The sequence below is a fragment of the Acanthaster planci genome, linkage group LG13, assembly GCF_054643075.1.
Source record: "Acanthaster planci isolate LZ-2023a linkage group LG13, COTS_SCS, whole genome shotgun sequence".
Lineage (NCBI taxonomy): Eukaryota > Metazoa > Echinodermata > Asteroidea > Valvatida > Acanthasteridae > Acanthaster > Acanthaster planci.
The window spans coordinates 14814268-14827044 of NC_141789.1; the positions used below are offsets into that span (position 1 = coordinate 14814268).

Here is a 12777-nt window from a genome sequence, read left to right on the forward strand (position 1 = left end):
TAAGGCGAGCTGTCTCTTACTCCTCATGCCTCCGAGCCCCAAATTACCATCGAATTACCCACACTTAACGGTACGGTTGCTTGGTGTCAGGCCGAAGCGGACCGCGCACGCGACGGCTTAAACAGCAGTAATGACTCCCTCATATGCGCTCGTGTTTGGTAAGCCAATTTTTTTTTGTTAACAGTCGTCAAAATCAGATAATTGGAAATGAATTTAATAGGGAAAGGGTTTTCAGGAAGTATGAATTCAAGTTGATACAGAGTGACAACTGTCTACGAAAAGCAGATGGTTACTTTGTAAATTGACTGAGTGAACCCGATCTGTTTCGCAAATCTTTGGGCCAATCAATCAAAAACTCGGCCGTACACGAAGGGTTGAGCTGGGCGGAGGGTAGCTATTTGATGGGCTCCTTTCGAACTTACAGGGAGCGTTCACTTCAACAAGATAAACTCGGTATCTGAAATGGGACAGCGCAAGGAAATGTCGTTCTCATTCGAGGATTTCGAGTCTGAAAAAGGGTGTGTTCAGTCTGAAAAGAACTGAACGTTTCGATATTGTGACTCTAATCCTCTGTACGAGAACAACTATTACCTGGGATTTTGTTCTCAAGCTCACAGCCTTGGAAAAAAACTGTCGAATGTACTGGCCATTTCAATCCAGCGAATTTTGCAGGTTTTTCTTCGGGATAAGCCACTATGAATGTTACATTAAATCCGAATCTTAATCTAGCTTGAAATATAAAAGTGAATTTACCACGTTCATTTTGTTCACTTAAACCACCCTTTTATTGGATCCATGTCTAATCTTACCGAACCTCAAGACATCGGCCTGTACACATAACGCCACAGTCTCCTAATTAAATACAATAATTTAAATACAATAAGCTGTTTATTTACAGAGTTTTCCAAATTGGGCTCAGTCATAACCAGCAAATATCTGTGATTTTATACAATTAATCACAACACAGGGCCCTCCCATTTCTGTTCTTTCTGTGATCCAACCAACTTCTGTCAATGCACATTTCATTAGTAACAGCAGTAATCCTATTATAACAGACAGTGATTATAGCCTTTTGGCTGAAACAACGAGACATTTCAAAGCCAACATGTTACGCTGTCTATGCATTAGCAAATAGAAGGGTGTAGTTTTTGTGTGCGAATTTTGAAATATGCTTTTGGCAGTTCTCTGTTACTAAGAGCTCTAAAATTTGCAATGGATAAAAAACTGTTGGAACACAGATGGCTAAAATGGAATTTAGCTGGTTGTCTTTGTAACTAATACAACCACCCCCGGCTTGGTGAAAACAAAACTTAACGCGCAGATTTCATGGGATTGCAGTAGGTAGAATCAAGGGAATATTAAAGTGATCCTGAACATTATCCTGCTCACTACAACAAACTGTGAATTCGCATTTTGTCTTGCCACAAGGTCATAAAGGTAATTAATTGCTCTGTCGTTTGTCGTTGACGAGTTATTTTGGCGCGATGTGTAATTAAAAACTTCACGCCCATGTCCTCTGATAAAACGGCAATTGAGGTATTCAACACGCCTTACATGCAGTTATATCATCTTGAGTCGGGAGAGTGTGAATCTTAACACTGGCTGAAAAATTGGTTGCGGGCTTTGCAGGCGCTAATCATCAACTACGCACGGCTGCAAGAACTTGTCTTGATTAAGTTCTCCGTGAATTTGATTTTGATTTCAAAAGTTACAACTTCTGTCTTTGCTGTTACTGCAGCAATTCTGCTGCTTGTGTTGGCATGCTGGTTTCCTGTCTACAATCAGTTATTTTGCTGCCGCTGTTGCTATTGCGCAGCCGTTCGGTTGACCCATAGTCAATAATTGATGTGGCTTAATGGTGATTTTCATTGCCGATGACGTCGCAGCGGCCCAAAACCTGCCAATAAGGAATATCATCAGATTTGGTTCAACATTGTGGCGAGTGAGCTTGCCCGTTGCTGGCCGAGTCCCCATCTGTTTGCTTCTCCGCCTGTGATTGTTGCTGCTGTTGTTCGCCAGGGGCCCACGGCGCGAGATTCTGTAGGGCATTTAGGGAGGCGTTGTGGAGGCAGAGGGGGTCAGGTGGTACAGGTTCTTGGAGGGTCTTCAGCATGACTTCGTGCTGAAGGGTAAACATGAAACGAGCTGCTGCTTGTCTCTCGGCTTCTCGCTCCTCGGCAGTTTGACGTCTGATGAGAACAAAACACCAATGATAAAAGCGTTCATTAGATTATCTAAACAGAATAAAAATACAACTTCTTAGCGTGAACTGGTCAGATGTAGTGTAAAGTTAATACCCAGTGGGGTTGCTCAGTGTAGGTGTCCATGGTGTTTATTTAATACTGTGGTTTATGTTTGGTGATGAAAGTGTTTGGATGCCTTAAATCGCCAGGGAATATACCTGTCGTTTAAACGAATAAGCTATTAGATTCTGGCAACAAAAATAGTGTACCAGCATGTACTTGATATTTTCCTCTTTTCTCGATTGGTGTATACCTTCGGGGACCAAGCTGTTGTTAATGTATACCTTTCATTTTCCGCAACTATGTTTCCAAGTAACAAATTGGCTGCGTCAGGGGCATGACCAGAATTAGGCAAGGCGAGTGAGTTGTAACCTCGGGTTAGCCCCGGGTTAACCAAGGGTTCGCTCGGGTGGTTAATCACCCTGAACGCTGGGTTCTTGCAGGTGTTTCCAAAGAAAGGGGGAAATCAATCAAAATCGTGTAAATGACGGAAGGCGGACAGCCTTTGGCAATGCAACCTAGTTGAAACAGTAAGATAAACATTTCATTCCCCATTTTATAAAACTTGACATTTTGGGGGTTAAATTTTAGGCGAGGAAAGGAAGTGGAAGGCTTTTTATAAAATGTGCTACTTAGAAATGTGCACAATGTCTCCAAGTGCCTCGCATAATTTTAACTTATAACCCTAACTCTTAGTGCAAAAGTTAACATTGTTTGATGCAAGAGGCTCATTGTAAAACGTTAAACTATCTGTACAGATTGTGTATAAACTACAAGCATCAGTGTCGGATTTTGTATGGTGTGTTTATTTTCGTTTTTCGTACCCCTTCCTTAAAAAAACACTTACATTTTGAGAAATCGAAAATGGCCCTTTTTAACAAATAAACGTCGTTGCCTCCCCACAAATCCGCGAGCAAAAACATTAGGAAAATGATGGGCTATCACACGCTTCCATAAATATTTCAACCGTTTAGTTGTGCAAGTTTTTAGGCCGCCAATATTTGGTTTACGTTGTTATCCTAAATCAACTTTTCCTCCTCGAAAACTGGCCCGTGTTGCGACCTTCTTCACCCTGTTTACTCAAAGCCAGTTGGCCCTATGTCCCCTTGTATTATACCCTCTTGAAGGAGCACAACACGGGGTGCTTGACCGCAGCCTCAGTTCATAAATAACGGCGGCAATTGCGGAGAAGTTGCACCCACAGGTATCGGTCAAAAGTAAGTGAATGTCTGCTGGAGAAAACTTCCCATCATAAAGAAAGATTTTCCTGGTGTTGTGGGAGGCATGAACCACAAAAATTCCCTTTCAAACCAATGACAGATATCCGATATAGCTGTTTAGCATACAACATTGAGGGCAATAATGGTACACTGATGTACTTTCAGGTTTAAGCTAATGATTATCATTTGGTAAAATTTACTTTATAAAAGCTTTTGCCCACTTCTAAACCACAAACGCTAACATTCCATTACAGTCGGTTAAAATCCCCAGAGAGACACAAGCAAGGGCTTCGGTGTTTGGCGAAAAAGCCAAAGCGTCCCATCCACGCATTATGGGCACGCAATAGTATATTGTAGTGGAATTCATTCTAACAGAAACCCTTGATTAAACTGCGAAGCATGGAAAATCTGGCTACGCTCAAAGGGTGTATAAATGTAGAGGTGATCTGGTGTTTTTCTCTTGTCAGTTTCCTCTCAAAAGCATTTGCCCTAATTGGCACCATGCTCTAGCAACGCACTCCGCAGAGCTAGAGAAATGTGGGTAGTGACGAAAATGATTCTGTACAGCTTGTTTCACCACCTCACGAAATGGATCCACGGTATAAATGACTTTGTTTGCTCTGTGCAGAAAAATGACAGAACAGCATTTAGGTTAAACTTGAACAAGGTGGCGCTTAACAGCAAATAATTCTGCATGGGCGGATTAAGACCCAATTTTTTTTTTGGGGGGGGCAAAACGAGTAAGTGGTGTCTCCAATGCACTTTTGTATTAACTAATCGTACCAGTCACAATAATTATTAAGCAGCTTCTCCGAAACAATTTCGTGAACAAAATGGCTCTTTCCATGCAAAACAACATCTGTTTAAGACACTTAATATCTTAACTCTTATTGATTAAAAAAATCCTGATCGATTTTTATGGGGGGCATAGCCCCGTTGCCCCCCCTCCGGTCTGCCCTTGTTGGAGGTACATTTGTGCTTTCATGTCGAGGGAATGCACTCACAACCTTATCATGGACTCTGCGAGATATTGAATTGGCGTTAATTGCTTCGATTTCCACTGTATTTTGAAGGGGATATTTCTCAAGATCGAGGGTTCGAATTCCTATGATAATTAAACGTAAAGTAAAGCTTATTAAACAAACTGCAGTATAGACTCAGATGCAGGGGTCATTTTCATCATGTTCGTGAAGCTAGTGAGCACAGAGATTTGCCAAGTACATGAAAACGTCCTTAGCAAAACATTATACTATAGCTAAAACATCATGCAATATACAATTCTTTTGCTTATGGTTTTGAGCTGACATACGCTTAGCAAATAAATTGGGTAAGCAGTATCGCTTTCCGCTTATCACCTCAATAAAATTGGACCGTTGGCGCCTGGTCTATATACTACCGCAGTGCATGCTCTCTGGGGAATGGAGATAGATCTAACACTGATTGATAGACTTTGATCAGGTGCCATGGGTTACAGCCATTTGGGTATACCTCTAAATTGCAACATTATCAACATCCTTCTAGTCACTGAATTAGCGAATGCCAAGAATTCGGGAATATCCAGTGATAAAATGGTCCAATCGACCATTTGGCACCGTTGAGGACACACAGTACACATTTCTTCAGCGATTACCCATATAAGCTGATCTTTACCTCGTTAAAACTTTTAAACACGTTATATTTGTCTTGATTAATTATTTGTCTTCAACTTGTTCGAGGTTTACTGTAAGAAACTGCAATGTTTGCGGCTGGAAGTTAATTACAAACTCGAAATTATCAAACTTCATTCCCTGAAGCTCTCAAGACATCAGAACTTTTATTTTTAATTTAATCTAAAGGAATGTGGACTTTGCGACCGACAACTGACCAGTGAGCTTCGAGGTGGAGTGTTAATGCTGTAGTTCATTGTATTCCATGGGAGGTTTAAATTTCTGTGAAAAAAGTTGTTTTCTGAAAGCTTGTTTGCATTACCCAGACGGCGAAAACTACATGTGCTCTTTGCAATTTTACCCGAGTTCTCTTCATCAACGCAATGTTTGCAGATTTCCTTTGTATAAGTTGTTCATGTCCACCCACAGCCCTGTTAATATTCCTCAATTTCTACACGATGTATCCTACTTGTATAAATGATCTACCTTGCCCATCTCTTTGCTGGGACTCTCCACAATCTTTCCGCGATCATCAAGATTCAAGTAACACGCCTGATCTGATATGGCCACATTGTAAGCCCACTCACCTCCATTTGGTCCGTCTGTTCTGAAACCACGTCTTCACCTGCGCGTCCGTCATCTTGAGCGTCTTAGCGAGGCCAGCCCGCTCGGCCGACGCCAGATACTTCTGTCGGTGGAAGCGCTTCTCTAGCTCGCAGATCTGCAGTCGGGTGAAGGAGGTTCGGGGTTTCTTCCGCTTCGGAGGAGTCCGATTCTGGTAGGGATGTCCTACTCGCCTTGTGACTGCAACCGAGAAATTGTATTCACTGGCTTTTTCCCCTTTGTTTTCTATTTCCGTTAATCGTGTGTACTGTATCGGAAGTTTGTTCATAATCATATTTGTGCTTATATTTTATCTACTACGTCGAAATGGAAGTCAGAAATACTTGTACAAGTTGCCTGTCCACTGCTGTTTGTGTTTATTTGTAACTGTACATTATTTAGTCAATAAGAGTATAATATTTTTGGTACAATGGAGATGTGTCTGTTGTGAAAAAGCCGTATCAAGTTCAAAAATTGGCAAATTATATATAGGCCCTAAGTAAAAAATCTCTTTGAAACTGTCCATCTTGGATAAAAGGGCTACATCGAGGCTGGGGTGCAAGGACGAACAAAATTCGGTAATCGTATTGTGTTGCAATTTGATCAATAACTTCAAGTTTTTCAGAAACTGCTCTTTGTAATAGTACACAGTCACATACTTTGCAAGGCATGTAAGAAACCATGGGAAGTAAGGTGTTTGTATGAAATAATTCTGATTAAGAGAAACCACATTATAATTCTTATCAAAGATGAATAATGATTAAAATAAGTGAGATATCCAAAATAAAATCTAGGCCTCCCAATCAATAGGACGGTCACCAAACCACTGATTTCGCTGTCGTCAGGTTTAATTTATGTAAATTGCCTTAAAAAGGGCTATACGGGTACAACGCTTGATCAACTATTTACCAAATACAGTGTATTTTATATTAAAGCCGGGATTTTTCTTTCACTGGACTACACATAGTGACATGCATAATGGTTAATCAAAATAAAGTTTCCAGTTAAATCAATGTTTGAATAAAAAGATGTACTTAATATTTGAGGAATTATAATCTACAAGACCCTAAAATCCTTGTTAATTTGTTTTGAAATACGTATCAGAGGTTTCTCTTTGCTTGTTTTATTATTAAGTATTGTATTCGTTCAAGAAAACAGAACTTACCCGTGAGTCTGTCCCTAGCAAGTCGACGACTCTCCATCCACGGAAACATGCTGTTAAACGGCAAGGCCATGGGGCGATGCGCCGGGACACGGAGTACCTTGCTCTGCTCGATGTGTCTCGTCAGCGGATTTCCGCCAGGCACGCTCCGTGAAGATGCCACCGCGGAAACAGACGACGCGGCAGGGGGTGAGGCCGATGTGTGAGTTGACGATGAAGACGGGGAGGCGGAACGAGAATACAGCTCAGGGGACACCTGGTGGTGAGGTTGAGTCCCGGAACCGCTAATCTGGCCCATGGAGTAATAGTGTACATCCCTCGCTATCGAAACAGTCTTCCCGTTTCTACAAGCGGGGCCCGTGGATTTGCTGAGGATCCGACTGATGCTGAATGACAAAGTATCTGCCCGGTTACTGCGCGGGTCGGATACCGGGCTGCATGCCTCGTCTGCCTCCATGTCTCGTCAGGCCGCTCATGTAATAAACCCGGGTGAAATGAATAAAAAAAGCTCTTGAAATCAGACGAGGAAAAAGCTCTGATGGCAAATCAAAGTGCCGAAATTCGCCACGACGATTTAGCAACAGCTTGCAGGCGAATTAAATCCGATGTAAAATCTGCCGCTCACGATCGATCCGTCTTCGCTTCGACTCAGTTTTCCCCTTTTTTACCCGGCTGCCCGCGTACGTTTCCTCGTCTTACCCCTTCAAGTTTAAAGGTATATTTGTGTCAACACACCATTGGCCATCAAATGTTGGTTGATGGACACCACGCAACGACTTGGTGATGCCATAAAACAGCGGTGGTTATGTCCGCGGCACGTTAGACACACACCACCACCGGGGGTGGCAAATTGGATTGCTGCTTCAATTTCACGATTACCCAGGATGCACTTCGAGTGGCTGGCCTGGATTGGGGGAATGGTGAGTGTTTCAGAAACAAAGAGGTTCGTTCAAGGCGGACGAGTTTAACAGAGTGAGCTGTCTTGCTAGCTGATCTTTGACTACGTATCAACTTGAAACCCTAATGGACGATTGTTTGTGAGACTGTGGTGCAGTAAGCAGTATACCCGAGAGAGGAGAATGATTAAAGTTCAAACATCATGCGAGCAGGTGTACACTGGTCAAAGTTAAGACCAAGGGAAGAATACAGGTGGGTGGAAGAGATGAGATGCAATCAATTTAAAGAAAACGAAGTGGTATATAATGATAGTACTTCATGTGGGGTGAAAGATGTGAAACAATATAGTAACAATATAATTTTATATACAAAATGAAACCCAGTTATTGGTGGTAATGAATTACTGAAATGCACGAAAGGGGACATTGATGCTGAAACTCACAGTGCTTCTGTGATGATAAAGACAAAACAATAAGGATGTTGGTGCTGGTTTATGACACACTATGGTGTTGTCAGTGTGGTCAATGCGGCAATTAAAAACGACTAGTATAACGACTATAAAATGCCCGCAGGATGATATGCAATTCACTCATGCTTTTGACGAGGTTAAACCTCACATCATGTTAGTCGCTTTCACGTCAACTCCGTATATTCAGGTAATTTGTTTGCACGAGGAAAGTTCAAATGTTTGTCTCCTGGGAGCGGAACACCACCTGAACATTCGGCAGAGCTGGCAAGAAACTTATTCACTGAGGACGGGTTACAGGGCTTCTCCAAGCCACTTTGCAAAGTAGATGCCAACGTCAAGACATGTCTCCTAACTTCATCTTAACAAGGATAACCAACAACATGACACGTGGGACACGCAGCATCTAACCTGACAGACTTGCGGGGTTTTAGGTTGAAGACACGGAAAACAGTGATGATTCTGATTGTATGGGGTCGTTTGTAGGCGTGGCCAATCTGAGGAGAGAGGCGTAGACGACGTGTCCCCTCGTGATAGTTTATTGCAGTATCTATTGTCAACAAAAGAAAATAATCGACAGAAAAGCCTTACAATATGGTGTTCATTTTGTACAATACATTTTTTGTTTTCCCTGCGTTTTCTGCATATTTCGTGTTTAAAAACTATTAATATCCTCTAAAATATCCGCTTCCTTGAGGTCCCTTTAAGAACAAAAATATGTCATTTGGTTTTGCCAATAAAATTAATGATCAATAAATATATGACTAGATGTGGCGCATCATGATTAGATTTATAGAGCGGACCATGTACACTTCTGACATATTGGGCACTGAGGTCGTTTTTGTTAGGAAAACTGCTACGGAGTTATACCTGGTTTATGTTAGGAATTGCTGTTTACAAGCTCCATAAAAAGAAGACATCTTTTTCCTTTCCACACAAGAATGACACAAAAGATTCCAGACGGCACACAACCATGGGCGTCTGTTAATGTATTCAGTCATAAGTCGGGCTATATCCCTTACCGAGATATATTATTGGGTTCAAGAATTACAAATCAACTATGAAATTCTTTTCGACACCTGGTGTTACACGTTGATCTATAAGATACCGTTACATTATAGAAACTCTTGGAAACTTACAGCTAATACTTATTGGTTGAATTGAAATTATATCTCTGGTTTCCTTCCCAGTGCCACCTCGTCTACGTGGCGTCCTTCGTGGAATCGCGTAGAATGTGCCGCGAACGCAAATTCTAAAAACTTGTACCACGTATTGTCGAGATTTTTCATCGAAATCAGACCAATGTTGAGGCGTGAGTATTTGCTGAATATCATCACATATCAACCTTAGTTCGTGGTGCAGTGAAAATGTCTTGCAGCAAGTCGCCATGTTATAACGAGAGGCAAGAAAATATACTGACTCGGAGAAAAATTTGTGAACTTGTAAGGGCAATGAGAAAAAACCATACAATTGAACTCACCACTTGTTCCTGCTATGGAGAAAAACCTGTCAGGCAGACAGTTTACGCGCCAAAAATGGTTGTCGTCTTGGTTGCAAAAACAATATTGACGGAATAGTTTCGAGGTTGGGTTTTGCAACTCTGTCGGGAAAATCCTCCAATTTTTCGGAGAAGCTAAGTCTACGTTTACCTGTTTAAATTCAACTATGGTTTATAAAATGAGATTAGGCAATGGTTTTGTAAAATCACTTTCTCCATCACAGTTTACCTCAGTTCGGGCTGATGTTTTTCCTAACAACTGTCTTTTTCTTACACAAATATAAGGCCTATACAATTTTTCTTTGAGATACAACTAAAACATTATCTTTCCAGAAATCGCTGCTATGTAATGACCATTTACAGAAGTCCTTGAGAACGATTCTGCACCATGTTTTCTGATAATTGTGATGGTATTTTGTTACCCTCGAAATTGACTTTTTTCTGACCAGAAGGACTATCTCCATAAACGCGGCACGGCTCACAGCCACATGACTGATTGGATGTATTCTTCCCGCCAAAACTGAACAGAAATACAAGAAAAGAAAGAAACAGACGAGGTAATGGGTTGCGTTTTACTTGGTGTCTGCCCACTCGAGATGTTGATTCGGATAAAGGGAAATCTATTTATCCCTCGTAGTTAATTTAACAGGGGAGACAGGTGCAGCAATTTCACCCGGATAATGAAAGGAAGCGATCCCTATCTCGAATGACAACATCCACAAAAAGTGTTCCTCGTGGCCTGAAGCCAGAGGTCGCACGGGCTTACATAATCTCTTCATAACATGACAAGCTGGTAATGCTGCTGACGGTGAAGAAGATGATGACTATGATGCGAATAAGACGTCAGGTTGGATGCCGAGATTAAAGATTCTCCCCTTTCCATCATCTCCTTATCACCTCATGCTCATCTCCTCCTCCTTGGACAGACATGCAGCGGGAGACGGACTATGGAGTGGTGGTTGCTGGAGATGGAGAACGAAGGGAGGGAGTTGAAGAGAGATGAAAGCAGGAGATCTCTTCGCGGTTCAACGTGTTAACTCGTTAAGACGGCCTCGCTGGCTCGCTCGCCCCGCGTCTGTGGCCAGCTACGACTTGTAATTACCTGTTTTAATTGGCACTCGGATCCACAGCGAAGGGTCCCATTACGGCCTTTACTCATTCACGTGTCCCTGAATTTCCTCTTCAAAAACAATCTCAAGCAATAGGAAAGCAAACCGCCGTTAAAGATAAGGGGTTTTTAAAGGAAAATCATTCGAGTTAATCAAACTCGATTTTCACTTCATTAGGTAGAATGAAATCCGCACGGCAATTGGCGGAACTTACGCGTGGCGGGATATCTCCCTGCGGGTCCCGTGAGGTGTTAACACCGAGCCCAGTTCTCGAAGAGTTTCCCTGTCGATTAACAAAAGGTCCCTGTTTATCCAACTAATTGTCAGTTCTCTTTTTCTCAGAGGCAGTCTAAAAAGGGCAGGGTAAAACAAACTACGAATCATCAGTACTCCGTGGCCAGACAGGAGGGCTTTGCCGAAAAACGCCTGTATTATTACCTCCTTTCAAACATGAAAAGAGACCGATTGACTAGACTAATGCTGGTTGAAAATCTCAGCTTTTCAAAGATTAAGAGTGTAAGATGGAGAACTTATGAAGAATAACATCATAGTCGAGTGTTTATATGAATGGATTATAAATAAAAAAAAAATCTGGCCGGGTGTATGCACAGCCGGAGTCAAGCCTCATCAAGAATTCATGAGGCGAAGATTGCCCGCCATCCGGCGGGGTTAACGCTCCCTTCTAGCGGGGGAAGAAAGACGATACGACCCGCTGGGCAAGGCTTATGTCCCGGAGCATCATTCATGGGGGCCTCTCTCTATGAGAAGTGCAAGGGATCCGTACAGCGCGCGGGGGACGAACATCAACGAGTCTAGCGGCCGTGTCGCTGTAGCGAGACAGAACTGGACAGACACCCGCTCAACCCCCGCTTTCTCCATTTTCGCTGGTGTAATCTCATCGTTCATGAGCGACAGGACACGAAAATAGAGTTGGATCACACTTAATCTGTCATCAGTTTATCAGGCCGCAAACTTCATTTTTAACGGCGGTGACGTTTATTACGGCTGGGCCTGTATGCAGGCTCGTGTTTTCCTCCTCTTTCAGAGCCTGTCTGCGTCTGTTAGACAAATGTTTAGGATATTGAAGCTCCGGGGGAAAATTGATACAACTGAACAAAGCAAAGCGAGTTGAGGAGAGGAATTAGAAATACTTAGATGCGGTCAGCTGTATTTGTTGATAGATGGAGTTCTTACTTTTTATTGGTGTATGGTTATTACTCATGCAAAGCATAAATAAGTAAATTGTAGCAGCTGAAAAATTAATGCAAACACGAAATAAAAGCGTATGAATATGGGAACACTTTCCCCAAAAGTCTATCCGTGGTAAAGCACGAGACTAATTCCAATACCCATACTTCTGTAGCTAATGGAAAGAATTTTTTAATTCAAGAAGAGAAAGGCCTAAATTTTAATTGAGATTTCTATCAATTGGTGCAAAGCATGTAATGATTTTTTTTTGCATCACTTGAAGTTACAAGACTGCTGAAAATTACATAAAATTAGGGACATCATATCATTTCAATCTGGTGAGAGATGTTAATTCTACTGGAGAAAAGGGTCCTTAATCATCTCCATTCTTATTTACTTGGGAGTAAAATGAGCAAAACAAAAGATTATCGCAAAGATATTCCCAAGTTCATTAAAGTGTACACAGATATTATTTTGTTACAAATTTACATCGTGGACATATGAAATCATATTAATGGGAGGACTTGATCGTCGTTGCTGCAGTTCAGTTTGAAGTTTTCAAGCCCGCGTGCGATCGGTGATTAAAATTTGATCACTCCCTCCCAAAGCCGAACAAACCTTTAAACAAAGAGGGACGGCTGTGCTTAAACAATAAATCACATGAATCATTGATGACCCAATTAATTCCGAGGGGAGCTCTTTTATTTCTGACATCCAACGCGCTTTGTCACCGTCGGATTGAGTC

General features: G+C 41.9%; 1 protein-coding gene across 1 annotated transcript; it reads right to left on the reverse strand.

The window, feature by feature from the left end:
- Nucleotides 1-761: 761 nt before the first annotated feature.
- On the reverse strand, nt 762-7912 carry LOC110973894 (T-cell leukemia homeobox protein 3-like). Its single transcript, XM_022225103.2, has 3 exons — nt 6878-7912; nt 5697-5913; nt 762-2189 (listed from the first exon to the last, which is right to left on the reverse strand). The coding sequence occupies exons 1-3, from the start codon at nt 7329-7331 to the stop codon at nt 1928-1930; spliced, it is 933 nt and encodes a 310-aa protein (XP_022080795.2). The 5' UTR covers nt 7332-7912; the 3' UTR covers nt 762-1927.
- Between the last annotated feature and the right edge of the window lie 4865 nt (nt 7913-12777).

What these genes read in the sequence shown, in the direction of transcription:
- LOC110973894 (XM_022225103.2), bottom strand. Translation starts at nt 7,331, where the DNA reads ATGGAGGCAGACGAGGCATGCAGCCCGGTATCCGACCCGCGCAGTAAC. An exon ending in TGCTAGGGACAGACTCACGG is followed by an intron (nt 5,914 to 6,877) that starts GTAAGTTCTGTT and finishes TCTCGGTTGCAG; the next exon opens with TCACAAGGCGAGTAGGACAT. An exon ending in AACAGACGGACCAAATGGAG is followed by an intron (nt 2,190 to 5,696) that starts GTGAGTGGGCTT and finishes TGTTCTCATCAG; the next exon opens with ACGTCAAACTGCCGAGGAGC.